At 42.2% G+C, this 13,660-nt stretch overlaps 2 protein-coding genes across 4 annotated transcripts in view; one reads left to right on the top strand and one right to left on the bottom strand.

Annotated features, from left to right (window-relative positions):
- The window catches only part of trpa1b (transient receptor potential cation channel, subfamily A, member 1b), a 43,730-nt gene extending 41,239 nt beyond the window's left edge, over positions 1-2,491 (bottom strand). Inside the window, exon 1 of one of the 3 annotated variants that reach the window (XM_084939205.1) lies at positions 2,384-2,491. The gene's annotated coding sequence lies outside the window, so the exon portion shown is untranslated. The remainder of the gene's footprint in view (positions 1-2,383) is intronic. The other 2 variants (XM_084939207.1, XM_084939209.1) reach the window with 2 other exon arrangements.
- Positions 2,492-2,719: 228 nt separating this feature from the next.
- Positions 2,720-13,660, top strand: part of kcnb2b (potassium voltage-gated channel subfamily B member 2b) — a 91,615-nt gene continuing 80,674 nt past the window's right edge. The window contains exons 1-2 of the mRNA XM_084939210.1: positions 2,720-2,818; positions 3,850-4,561. Coding sequence (XP_084795336.1) covers positions 3,977-4,561 — 585 coding nt within the window. The 5' untranslated portion in view covers positions 2,720-2,818; positions 3,850-3,976. The remainder of the gene's footprint in view (positions 2,819-3,849; positions 4,562-13,660) is intronic.

The raw sequence follows: 13,660 nt of genomic DNA, 5'->3' as shown, positions 1-13,660 counted from the left end.
CAAATATTCAAATCCATGACAGCTTCCTATAATAGAAAGGTGTTCCAAACTGATTGAATGCTTATTATTGTAATTTAAGTGGATTTGACTTTTGCTCTCCCACTCCTGCAGAAGCTGACAGTAAATTACAGCATCCATATTTCCTCTCTCTTTCACCATGCACGCACACACACACACGCCTATTTAACATTTTCTTTTTTAAGATCAGCCCATGTGCTTCCTTCTTATGTGAAACACTCACACTTTCAGAACCCAGTACAGTAAAAGGAAGCTGAAAAATCATTGGTGTGGTGCTCCTCGGTGTATCTGTCTAATGAGTGTGTGACGAACGGGCGATGATGTGTCTCTCTTATGTGCTGACAGCGTCAGAGGCAGGAGCTGTGGGGTGCGAGTGTGTTCACGGTGTTGTTTGGATGATGGAGTGGACACATTTTATGACAAACTGAAAAGGGAAAATACAGCAGGCAGTGACAGCTCATGGATGAGACAGCCGGTGCAGTCAGTCAACTTCTCTTTGGTCGGAGATTGATAAGAATGTTACAGAGAGAGCAGGTAGGGGGGAAGGAGGCCAAGTACTTTCTTTTGAATTCTTCCATGAGCCCGCTATCACGCTCAAACTGTGCGAGGAAATCTGACGACTACAGACGCCCAAGGTTAATTGGCCAAACAAGTGATTCAATCATTCAGCGGTAACAAAGCAGCAATGCTGGTTATCTAAATATCCAAGCCTATCTGGCTCTGTGGCCCAAAGTGTTTCTTCAGCATGATGCTACAATTTGGGTTGCTATGGCAACAGCCCACACAAGCACAAATGCCCACATAGTACACAGGAATGAGAAGAAGAAAACTGTCCAAAGAAAACAAACATTTTATAGTCTTTGTAACCTGTTGGAAAGTTGGTAATTATAGATATCAAGCTGGTAACTAGAATTATTCCACCCACATGGTGGGATGGATGCAGGCTGCCTTCAACTCCCTGGAGTACCCGCGCATGCAGGTGGTGTTAGCACAGGGCTGGAAGCATCTACAGCAAGTACACATTACTGCACGCAACACAAATCACTGCTGTAGAAGCTGCACAATGTTGCCCTGTTGCGCTACCTCACGTGGGATAACTGATTGGCTGCCAGTTTCGCAATAATTAATGAAAGGGGACACAGTCGATTACTCTTAATCATTATTCGGTACCCTCATTAACAACCTTTGTCATCAGCAGTTTTCTTGTCAACAGCAGAATATTTTACATCTGTCACTTAGGGGTCATAGCCATGCTTCACTGCAGCAGACCTGAGGCCTGTCATATTAATACACCCCTGATAACAAGGGGTTAAATGAATACATCTTTAAATCATTACCTGATTAAGTGGTAAACACTTTTATTGGGGTGTAAAATAATAGATTCTTTGCATTTGTAGACTCGCACAAATCCTGCAATCCTCTTGCCATCTTTTAAAAAAGCAGTCCCAAAGCAAATGCAGCTTAGTCTATGCACTAGACCGTCAGATTGCTGAGGTCACATTCAAACAACTAATCGGGGTGATACGTGATTGCCATGAGTGTGCTGTGGGAATGTACAAAATCTGTGAAGACCACCAAAACAATACTGACCTTCAAACATTGTGCCCACACAGTTAAGAAATAGTATAGGCTACATGCACACCAGGCTCTCTTTAGTCAGTGCAGCAGTATTGATCAATTGTCACTCGAAGGAAAGAACATGGCAGAGAAATTGATTACACATATGCAGCGTATAATCAAATTTCTGGAAAAGTGCTTAGCTAAGGAGGAAATGTTCAGTTGACACATGAGTAGACTCTATAAGAAAATATCACCGCAGCACTGGACAATATTCCTGTGCACTGAGAGAGCGAGAGATGGAGAAACGGGAGCAATCTGGTGTATAATGCCAAATACATGTGAGATTTTAGCTGTTTTCCTTACAATAGGTGGCGGCCATGCTAGTGTGTGAGTGACCGAAAGTAGTTTGGTAAAATGTAAAAACTGCTATCCTGAGAAATTTTGTTGAAGATTATTCACAGCAGCGTGTTGTGATAATCCAACTTCAAATCTCCACCGAAACAGGAAATACAGCGCAATATTTACAGTCACACCTACGGCAAGGAGTGCACCTATCCTTTGCTACCAACACTTTACGCACAGCAACGATAGGCCAGTGGTGTATTATATACTATAGACGTATTGTAAAGATTTTGCTTTTGATTTGCCGTGCGTGACTGCTCTTGTAGGATAATATGATCCAGGATTTCGCTCAGTAACTTTAAAAATCTCTGCTCTCCGTGATTACAAATCGAACACTTCTCAACTGAACATTTTGTTCTGTTTTAGAAAAATAATATTCCGCCCGCTTCTGATTTGGTTTCACCTCTAGGATGTGGTGCAGCCCATGTGCGCCCCTCTGCTCCTCCTTATGTAGTATACAGCGGGACACTCCGCAGTTCGCTTATCCCGTTCCTTCTCGTTGCCTTTTACGCGCTCTACGTCTGCAGTTACAGTGATTCAGAGCCCCTGTCTTCAAGCTTTTGGATGAAGGCGCAGGACTCATTTCCTCGGCGTTCCCATGGCGAAACGACACTGTCCGTTCTCCCGATGAACATTTTCAGAGGAAGACGTTGACGCTTTTTTCTTCTCTTTTCGACTCATTTTCACACAAAATGTGGGGCGCGCGTTCTCTGCGCGGCGGAGTGCTTCCTACAGCAATAGCCGCTTGACTGAAGGGGAGATCCCGACTCCCTTTTCGTCCTCTGCTCCCTCAGGAACAAGAGGAGTTTGCATGCAAAAGGTGGTTTGTCAAGGCAAGGTGAGACTCATTTTTACACCATATATTCTGCTGTTTTTCTTTTTTTTTCTTTTGTTTTTTTTTTTTAACTCTACTTTGAAGTGAGTCGAAAACGAATGTGCGCTACCAGAGCAGCAGGGGTTGTTAGACTGATTTAGATTGAAGGTAGGTGGTGGACTGAACACAGATAAGAAAAAACAGCAGTGTAACAGGTATGCGATGTTTTCAGATTATACTACTGTTATATTATCCGCGCGATTTCGCTGTGCATGCCCCTCTTATACACATCCATGTGGATAGTAAAATTGGCTTCCTAGTGGCAAATTCGTGATACAGATAATACGGCAGTTGGGAATGTAACTAAAAACTGTTGCATCCAGGAGTACTCCCATCATTCCCTGCTACATAGACTTATTTCTCATTATTTTTTATGTTTTTAATTTATTTTTTAAACCCTTGTGCGGCTAATTAGTAAAAGGGATATATTTACAACTTTTAATTATAAAATATTTAATTTTATACATATATATATATATATATATATATATATATATATCTACATCCCAGTCAAAATAGTTTTCCTTAGTAGCTTTTTGTTTATGTGCAGGGAGTTAAATTTTACTGAAAAAATATGACTCTAATGATATATGATAATGAGAAGTTAAAAATTGTTGCCTCACATGCCTCCAGATTGGTGCATCTAAACAGTAATGGCACATGACCCATTTGGGCCAACGGGCTGCACAGAAAGTAGCAGGAGTTCATTTCCTCACTACAACGCTGCTGGAGTGGAATGCAAAGCAAAGCAGCCATACTGACAAAATCATTGATTCTGCCTAACACCTTCATAGAAATGTGGGATCAATAACGCTGCACGGCTGATGCTATTTTTTGACAATATGAAGTAACAGGTGACTGTTCCCAACTGAAGAGATCGCATTTGTTTTCTAATTTTGGAGGTGAAATGTGTCTCTTTTGATGCTGCAATTGATTTAACTAATGTGCCATCAGTCACTCACTCATCTCACACCCTCTCTCTTTTGTTTTCTCAGCCATGGAGGGACTTGCCTAAAGACGAGCCAACATAACCGACATAAGAGCTTTAAATTATTTTCCCATATTTCGGGGGGGTGAGGAGGTCAGTTTAACATCTTCCCAGAAGTCTCCTTTTCCATCACCATGGCTGAGAAACTCGGACCAGTCGGAGTTAAGCCCATCAACATCCGAACTGCTCCCTCGCTTCCCCCTGAGCCCATCGACATAATCCGCACCAAAGCCCGCTCCCGCAGAGTCCGCCTTAACGTCGGGGGTCTGAACCATGAAGTCCTGTGGCGGACCCTGGATCGGCTACCCAGGACCCGGCTTGGCAAGCTTCGAGAGTGCAACAGCCACGAGTCCCTGATGGAAATCTGTGACGACTACAGCCTGAACGAGAACGAATACTTCTTCGATCGGCACCCGGGGGCCTTCACCTCCATTTTGAACTTTTACCGCACAGGCAAGTTGCACATGATGGAGGAGATGTGCGCCCTGTCGTTTGGCCAGGAGTTAGACTACTGGGGTATTGATGAGATCTACCTGGAGTCTTGCTGCCAGGCCCGTTACCACCAGAAAAAAGAGCAGATGAATGAGGAACTGCGGAGGGAGGCAGAGACAATGAGGGAGAGGGAGGGAGAGGGAGAGTTTGATAACACCTGCTGCCCGGACAAGAGGAAGAAACTGTGGGATCTCCTGGAGAAACCCAACTCCTCAGTGGCTGCCAAGGTAGGAAACCCAAACTGGAAGTGCGATCACACCGTCTCACATTTCATGTTCACATTCAAAGCTGAACATGCTCCCTGGATCACAACGCATTGCAGACATGGTTATCAAAGGCCAGATCTATCCTGTAAAAACAAAAATACTGATGAGTTCATCGGTTTGAAATGTAGTGAAAGCTGCTGTCTTTGGATAACAATTTGTACGGATGGAGGAAAAGCAGAATATAGGGACGAAAAATCATCCTTAAGTAAAAACGCACAGTTCTAGTATGAGTGGGAATCACTGGACTAGAAAGAGTTTGACTTCATTTGCTTTGATGAAATAATCGGTAGGAGTGTCAGCTTCTGGTCTGGCTTTCTTTGCCTGGATAAAATAGACCACATCTGTTCATGACTTGTAAAACGGTACATTTCTTGGACAGAGCGGTACAAGCATATATTCTCATGTGGCTCTATTATGCGTAAGTCTTACTGATTAGATGTATTTCTTTCTCAGTCAGACTGTGAGTCAGGAAAATGTCATAAGGTGCTTGCATTGCGTATCGATAAATACAGTTTCTATAGCCCTTTTTTATAAATACTTGTATATAAATAAAGGCATCTTTATTTGGTGTGACTGAGGGCTGAGGTAGTCATCGGTGCAGCTGCTACCCACCTTTCCACATGTTTAGAAAAATGCTGCATCAGTCACATACAGCCCCGTGTTCATTCATGCCCTGAATCAACATGATAAATACTACAGACATCAAGTGACTGTCTTGCCATTTTGTCAGGGCTGCTCCTTGTAAAACGATAACATCTCCTCCTCCTCCACCTTCTCATTCCACCCTCACTCAGTCCTCAATTAGGATGGTCAGCCTTGATGAAATCCAATCACTGGTAATTTAGTATCCTGATCCCATCATCAAGCAGTGCAGGCGGGGCAGGGCTCATCGGGATTATATTCCACGTCAGAGGATCATAAACACAGGGACCTGTGTGCGTGACCCAAGAAACATCATCCCCGTCGGATGTACTGTACAGTGCACGTTGGATGATGCATTGTTCTGAGCCCTTTTCCATTAAAGCAAAAGCTTTTTCACTTCGACTGGGACAGTTTGGAATTCGTGCTCGATTCAATTTTAGACCCCCGGTGCTAAAATTATGGTGCAATATTCAGCTTTGAAATGGCAAAAAATGGTAATGACTCTCAATGCATAAAGTTCAGCTCATTTTACAGGCTGCTATAGATGTTTTATTTTTTTCCTGCCTTCCTGTATTATATCCATATAGCTTGTTTACCCACACATCAACTAGTGATATGTGACTGACGAGGACCCCGCCTCACCTCGATGATTGATTTCATCCTCAACGGGGGAAGCTTTATATCACCTAAATTAATTAAAGAGCTGGCAATATTTAATTTAAGGCAAACCTTGGTGATAGCAGTGTAGTAACTTGATATGTGTGTGGATTTTAAACTGATAAGTCCAAGTATAGTCCCTTAGTCTCCAGACACGTCTACGTATTGCTGACCTGTACACTATTTCATGGGGAAAGCCTGTGAAACCTGAAATTCCTCCCTAATTCAAATGGCACTGACGTTCTGCAGACTGCTTTGCAAGACGAGCTTGAATGTGACTCTAATGCCTCGGCTTTGTGATTTCACTAAGGTTATCTGCAGTTGAAAGTACATTTGGAAATAACCTGCCAGGGCTGCTGGACTGTCAGATGGCAGCTCCCTGAGGTCAGGGAAGCCTTTTATGGGGCACATATTGTACGTGCCTTGAAAGCCCTTTACCAGGGAAATGCCATTACAAGCCTGGTACACAGCAATGTGCTTTTATTCAAAGCAATATGAGCCCTTTGTCAAATGCAATCACAGAGTCTTACGGCATAGAATATACACCTTCCCTTCACTCTCTTTGTTTTTCTGTAAAGCAGGCTTTATGAGATTTACGAGGAACCCAGTCTGACACTTAATGCTAACGCTGGCCCGCTCTGCCCTTAAATAAAGGTAACGCATAAGAGGGCCGACCTTTTCAGAAGGGTCCATCAGTTTAGGATTTCATTCTTTCAGGATTTCATTCATGCTTTGGGAGCACTGGCAGAGGAAGGGAAAAGGCAGAAGCCTAGCACACACTGCACCAAAACAGAAAAAAAAGGTGCTTAGAGAGAGCCACAAGTGAAGGGAGAGCTGCGGTGGACAAGATAGTGGCAAAGGAAAGCCCTGAGAGAGAGAGAGTGATGTAAGAGATGAAGTCATGTAAGTTACGCCTCAGGATGCTGAGCTGGATCTTTGCAAATCTTTCTCAGTGAATTATGAATGGTCCAAAGAAAGAGAACACTCGGCAGTGCGGTGGCTTCTTAATGTTGCTGTGACTTTTGGTTTAGTGCCCTCTCGCATGGGTGGGTGGGAGGGGAGGGCACTGTCGGGTGTTTGGCGTGCGAGAATTTCATGTAGAAGAAAAGATCTTCCAGGCTCGTGCACTGTAGTGCGAGCTCCTGCGAGTTGAATTAAATCACACATGTAAGGGACAGATTTCGTAAACGGTGTGTGAGCGCTCGTAGTGGTGGTTAGCTTTATGGGGAGTTACAAAAAGTTGCGCTGTTTTCTAAACAGAGGTGCAGTCGGTACATTTTAATATCAAGCGCAAAAAATTAAAAGAACCTTTTTGTAAACGTTAATATTGTTTAGTAAATCAGTATAGATGCAAATAATAGAGTTTCCACCTCTTACATAAAATGCTGTCACTGCACTCTCTTTGTAAATACAAACACAAACACACACGTATATACATTTTTTATATTATCTCTACTTGTCAATTAGATACTGTATATAATAATTTAGTGGCAGTTGTGCTCTGAAAAAGAAAACCTAAGATGGTGTTTGCATCTTTTCCCTCCTTGAGGCTATAATTTCTTGTAATCCGGTAGAACGTGTCATCCTTGATATTGAGCCAGAAGGACGTAGTGCTGCCCCGACCTTTTTTGTTTATAATGAGTCATGGGTATAGTTCTACAGCAAATATTCTTAACACTAGCTTGCACAAGGAAGTCGTATTAAAATGGCTGGATTGCTTTGGGAAATATGAATTTATTTTTGCCTTGATGTTTCTCTGTGTAAATGCGCTTTAACAGTCATGATGCCAAGATGGCAAATGTAACTTGTGCATGCAGTTTGTAACCTGCCTGTGTTTTTCCACTTGAAGTGTTTTTTGTCAGTGAGATGGAAAATGTGATTAGATGGCCCCAATGCATTTGTTTCTGCCTTCAAATAAACACAATGGTATGCAAAAAAAAACCCCAAACCAAATCGCGTAATAAGTATCACGATGTTAACGAACAGTTGCTACAGATCTTAGCGGTTTAGTCAGTATTAAAAATTATTGCTATTAGTCGTGACATGGGTGCATACAGTGCTCAGTTTTAATAGTGCAGTATGCAAGAGCGGCATCTTTTCTTAATCTTGATTTGTTTCATGCAGTGCTTGCAGATAAACCTTTCAGAATATTAATAATGTAATGCACAGTATTAGAGCTTTAATACACCAGTGACTCTAAAAGAGAAAGTCTATATGGGCAGCCCCGGAAAATAATAGCAGAGGATTCAGAGCATTTTAAAGAGATCAGTGTTTCTTTCTGTTCCCCCACCCTCCCTACCCAGTCAGCCAGCCAGCCAGCCAGCCACCCACACACACACACACACACACACACACACACACACACACACAGACCATGTCCAGCCCTATGCTTGCTCCTAATGTGGATTTGCAACATTACTCTCCCCTTTATCTAATAAGCTAGTCTAGCTAGTGGAAATGGTAAGCAGTGGGACTGCATGGGCGCAGCCTTGTGCTGTTTGGTCCTCCCACACTTGGAAGCAGCCAAAGTCAGTCCACTGTTGATGATGATGATGATGATGACACCGTATAAGGAAGCTGTAACAAAATACCTTACTGTAACACACATCCTAAATGTCACTGTGTGAATGTCAGTGTTGTCATAATCATCCGTCTCAATGTGGTGCGGTAAATCCACAGTACACACTGCCGGTTTGGCTTTGTTGGCTCATTTATAGGATCGCATATAGAACGGGACATCTGAGACGGCAGAAGTGACAATATTAATGCGTAGCTTTGGATGTGATAGGAGCAAATTCAATTAGCATACTGTTGTGGCACGACTCCACGGCGTTTGATGCCGCCCGTTGTTTCACATCAGCGCAGACAGCCCCTTCCCGTCCATCCATCTGTTTCCTTCCAGGCTTTTATAGCACTGAAGTGAGCATTTGGCCTTGTGTGTACATCGATGGAGTTTCTGATATTGCCTGAGTGAAAGATGAGTGGAAATGGGGAAAGGAAAAATGAGCGTGGCCTTTTGTCACCATTAAGTAAAATGTTCTCTGTGTCAGATTCAAGCAGCAGGTGGACCCGCTAATCTGTCTTTCATAATCATTCTTTCATCTCTGCCTGACTCGTGGTCTGTTCTCAAAAGTTTAAATATATAAGTGCTGGAATATTATTGACAAAAACTCAGCTTGTTGGGGAAATACGTGCGTTGTAGCTACTTTTTACCTATGTTGTGAAAAGCCTCTCCGATTAATACCGACCTTGACTTTGCAAATACTATTTGTGCCTCCAAGTTTGTTTGTTTTTTCAAGCAATGCATCCATGTACAGGAAGTAAAGGTAACTCAAATCTATGGGAGTTATCGTGTTACATTTGAAGAAGTTATCAGCATAGCCGAAGCGAGTTTGTCATCTGGACAGAGCGCACCTTCTCTCCTCGTGTAGTCTCCTCGTTGCATAAGCCTTCCATCAGGCCTCTAATCAGTACAGCCTAGCATTTAGACACCAGCACCTAAATCCTCTTTACCCAGCATTCATAATCAGATAAGAAAGAACCTGCTAGATTATAGGTGGCATGAGTTCTTATAGTCCCGCCATGAGAAGAGGCAGAAGCATTTGTCATCAGGATGTTCCAGGAAAAACTTTACCCCATCCACCGCTGCCTTTCTTCTCTCTCTATGTCACCTGCAACAAAATATAATTTTTGAGATGATCTTTGGCTGCGATCACTTGTGCAGTGATCAAAAAGTTTAAATATTGTTTTGGGGATAACAAGAACTTTGCAAGAGCCCTGACAATAACAAGCAATGGATTTTCATTCCCTCAAAATATACCCTGGATCAGTTTCATCTATAAAAAGAAGTGCTTATGTTCCTTCATTTAAAGCGTTTTTTGATGGTGTCTTCTATTGTTTTCTTTGACAAGTGGCTGATTTGTTGTATGCACATTGAATACTCACCAGTTTGTTCTGCTATTTAATCACTCTAAACATGAATTTCCACACATGGACAACAAATGGCACTAGCGCTGTAAGCAGTAGAGTACTTTCCACTGTCCTTTGTTTTGTTAGTGCTGTCTGAATTTATAGTTATGTTACCAAGCAGCAAATATCAACTTTCCTAACAAAAGCATTCCACATTGATGAGTACTATGACATCTGTTGACAGGGTCATTTCACGTGGCTCTGTAGGAATAAAAATTCATTAAAACTTCTGAAATCCTGCTTTGCAGCTCGAATGTAATACTGCATTTATTTATAAAGGTTTACACTCATGCCTTAGGTGTGTTTGATTTTCTCAGATTGCTGTAATCGACCGCTACATGAACAAAAATAGTGGTAAGTGTGGCATAAAATACACACAGATAACATTACACTGACATTTCATCACGCAAAAGCAATTTTTAATTTGAAATACCCCGAAAATTGAGCTTGTGTCAGATTATCCTGCACTGCTAAGAGGCGACTGGATCTCATGTGGATTTTACAGCAGAGGTATCCCAGGGTCATATTTAAAATGAGGGGGAGGTTAGGACACTGCAGTTCTTTATTGATCCAAACAAAGCCTTGTATCTGCGAGGGAACGTTTATAGTGATGCAAAAGAGGTTGGGGAAGACAAATAGGGGGACGGCACATAAAGTTCATCTGTCTCAGTACTAAATTGTTGCTGTATATTTTATTTCAAAAATTCCCCTCCATCAGTGTATGCGTTTATTGTGACACACACTTCTGTGACAACCCAGTGCTGCTTTCTTTAGTTATGATCACCAGTGGGATTTTGCGTGCCGAGGAATTACAGTTTGAACGCAGCTCAGTGGCCATGGCATCCCAAAAGAGCCCAGGGGCCTGTCTTACGGCTAATTGCAGTTGACCATGCGTGTAGTGATTCATGAATGAAGACATCATTAAGTGAAACTCATGAGGCACGTCTAATCCTCACTATGTTAGCCACACAATTTAACTAATACAGAAAAGGAGAAGATCAACAAGCAAATCCTCTTTTTTTAAGCATTGGTCTAAAGCATAAACAACAAGGTCAATACAAACCAAAGCTAATGAGTGGCCAGATGGTGTGAGAGGGCTGATAGCTGAAGTCTATTAAGTAACTGTGCTATTATACCCTCAGTTTACTACCTCACCTACAACTGAGCAAGCTTGGTACGGCTATACTGTTCTTCCATTATTTTTATATTTAATAAATTAACTTATAAATTACCCTGTATAGTGATAGTAAAATATATTAGAGGGAGTGGTCAATTAATTTTCCCTAATCTTATACTTTAATTGCAGAACAACAAAATTATTACCACTTGGACGCTGCCCCCCCCCCCCCCCCCAAAAAAAAAAAAAAAATTAGAATTTTTTTTTTAAAAAAAAAAAAAAAAAAATTGGAGCAATAGCTGTCCTTTGAACAATGAAGAAAAATTTATTTAGACAATGACCTAATTGATTTATCAACAGGCCAATACTATTAGTCGGTAGCTACTTGCCAGTCTATCAGTATCAGCATTTATAATAACCGATATATTAATATTTAAAAAGTAACGAAGAGACGGAAGAAACACCCTTCAACCATATCACGAGTGTTGATGTTGCATAGTTTTTCCACCAGAGGGCACCCTGCAACTTTCCCATTGGAAAACCATGTTTGGAACACAACAAACAGCGGATCTGAGCAAAGTCGGGCGTCGTGTAAGCAAGTAAATAAATAACTTGTTGTAAGGACCCGACACGCACACTGGATTTCATGCACTAAAGGTTTGTATTTATTTTCGCTTAAGCAACTGTATTTTGATGTTCTGGCACCAGTCGCACAGGAGCAGCTACTTCCTCCTCCTCCTCTCCGTCCCTGCCGTCACTATTTAAACATACAGAGAAGAAGAAGAGGATCACCTAGAGCGGTCACACCTGCCCTCTCTGCCACACCACGGCACTGCCCTGAGAGCTCACTGTAACATCCCTCCACTGCAACAGGCCAGACCACACCCCTGCCACATAACTGTTTTGTGTGTCTGAAAGAAAAAAAATGGAATATTGGAAAATTACTGGAGTACTGAAAATAAAAAAGTATTTGTATCAGTCCTAAAAACACTGTATTGATTGTGCTCTAATTAAATTTTTCTGTGTGTCATAATAAATCTAACTTGTTTTTACTACCCTTTTGCTTCAATTTTGGTCTCTACCAGCTGCTGTGGAAACTATTTGGCTCTCTGGCTGCCAAATGTTTCACATCATTAGCATTTCCTTCTTGCCTTTCTGTACACGACAGGTGGTGCGCAACAGTGGGTAAGAGTCTGTATGCCAAAAACAGCTGCCTTCTGCTGCAAAGCTTTGTAAAGCTCTGCAATAAACAATTTCTTCCATATATTCCACGTTGCACAGGGCATACCTCAGATCTGACTGCCATCAAATTCCTACATAAACCCCACTGAAATGCTGGGAGTGGCTGCATATGGACCACCAACGAGGGCTAGCGCTGCCCAGTGCTGGCAGCTCGAGTGACGCCCAGAGTAAGAGGTTAATGTGTTCCTTCCTCCTCCTGCCTTCCTCATCTCCTCCCTGTTTCCTCCACTGCTGTCTCTCAGGGAAGTTTGCTCACCCTGTCTGTTGTTCTTTTTTCTTGTCCCAGAAGAGATCAGGAATAGGGAGAGATGGAGAGACGACAGGTGCGAGAAGAGAGTCATCATTCTAAATGCTATGAGCATCGGGTCTCTTTTACGTGCTCCAGTAGTCCCCCCTGCACAGACACACACATTGTGTATGCTGAGCTCACAGCCAGTCTTCCAAATCTCTGCACATACATTGAATAAGACACGCATTTTGCCCTCAGTAAACACACAAGCAGACACGTCTATGTGCAATACACACACACACACACACACACACACAATAACACACCTCTTTATCTGAAAACCTTCAAATGCTGCTGAGCCAGCTTTCTATGGGCTTCACAACACAGCGAGTGAGATGCTGTTGTCTCCATACCATTTAATAGTCTCCCCACCCTCTTCATAGCCTCCCTTTACATTTCTTTTTATCACCTTCACCCTACAATCATCCATTTCCTCCTATATACCTCCCGCGCCCTTTCCTCTCTCTGCTCTGTTTTTCCATTCTTTCCACATTTCTGTCATTACTTCCCTGCAGCGTGAAAGCTGAATTGTGATCCTTCTTGCTGTTCCATCTTGGGAGCATTGACATGGGAGTGCATTAGTATTCATTGTGGTGTTTATATTTGGCTCTCAGTCCTTCATGTGTGTGACTGACTACCAGTCATCAGAGAAGTGCATCCTGATCACTGGCTCAGTGTCTTCACTTTTTGTGTAATACCAGAGGTGCAGGACAGTATGCTGCTGGTTCTACCTAGAAAACAGATGTATGGTATAAATTAAGATATCACCCACTGTTTGTTTGAAATCCAGCTGTGACTCTTAGATATTATTAAGTGACCCCAGGCATGTTATTTTGGACAGCATTTAGATGAGAGGGTGGGATCCAGAGTTGTCAGCTAACTTTAGCAAGAATGGCTAGCAAGGTTCATCCATAGATTGTATGGCGCTACGTAACATAAAAGTAAAAACTATTTTACTCTGCATAACCAAAGAGCGGACTTTTTGAATACATTATTATTATAATAACTTCACAACAGCCTATAACGCTTCATAAAATCAAACACACAGAAACGCACGAAAACACTGCAAACAGTACACATGGCTCAAAGTTAGAGCTAGTTCACTCCTAGTTCAGTAGGTCTGTACTGTAAATACTCAACTTCT

This window comes from Perissodus microlepis, chromosome 9, assembly GCF_051167445.1.
Source record: "Perissodus microlepis isolate ML-2025 ecotype Zambia chromosome 9, ASM5116744v1, whole genome shotgun sequence".
Lineage (NCBI taxonomy): Eukaryota > Metazoa > Chordata > Actinopteri > Cichliformes > Cichlidae > Perissodus > Perissodus microlepis.
Note: the sequence above shows the minus strand (reverse complement) of the source record. Positions and strands in the feature narration are given on the sequence as shown.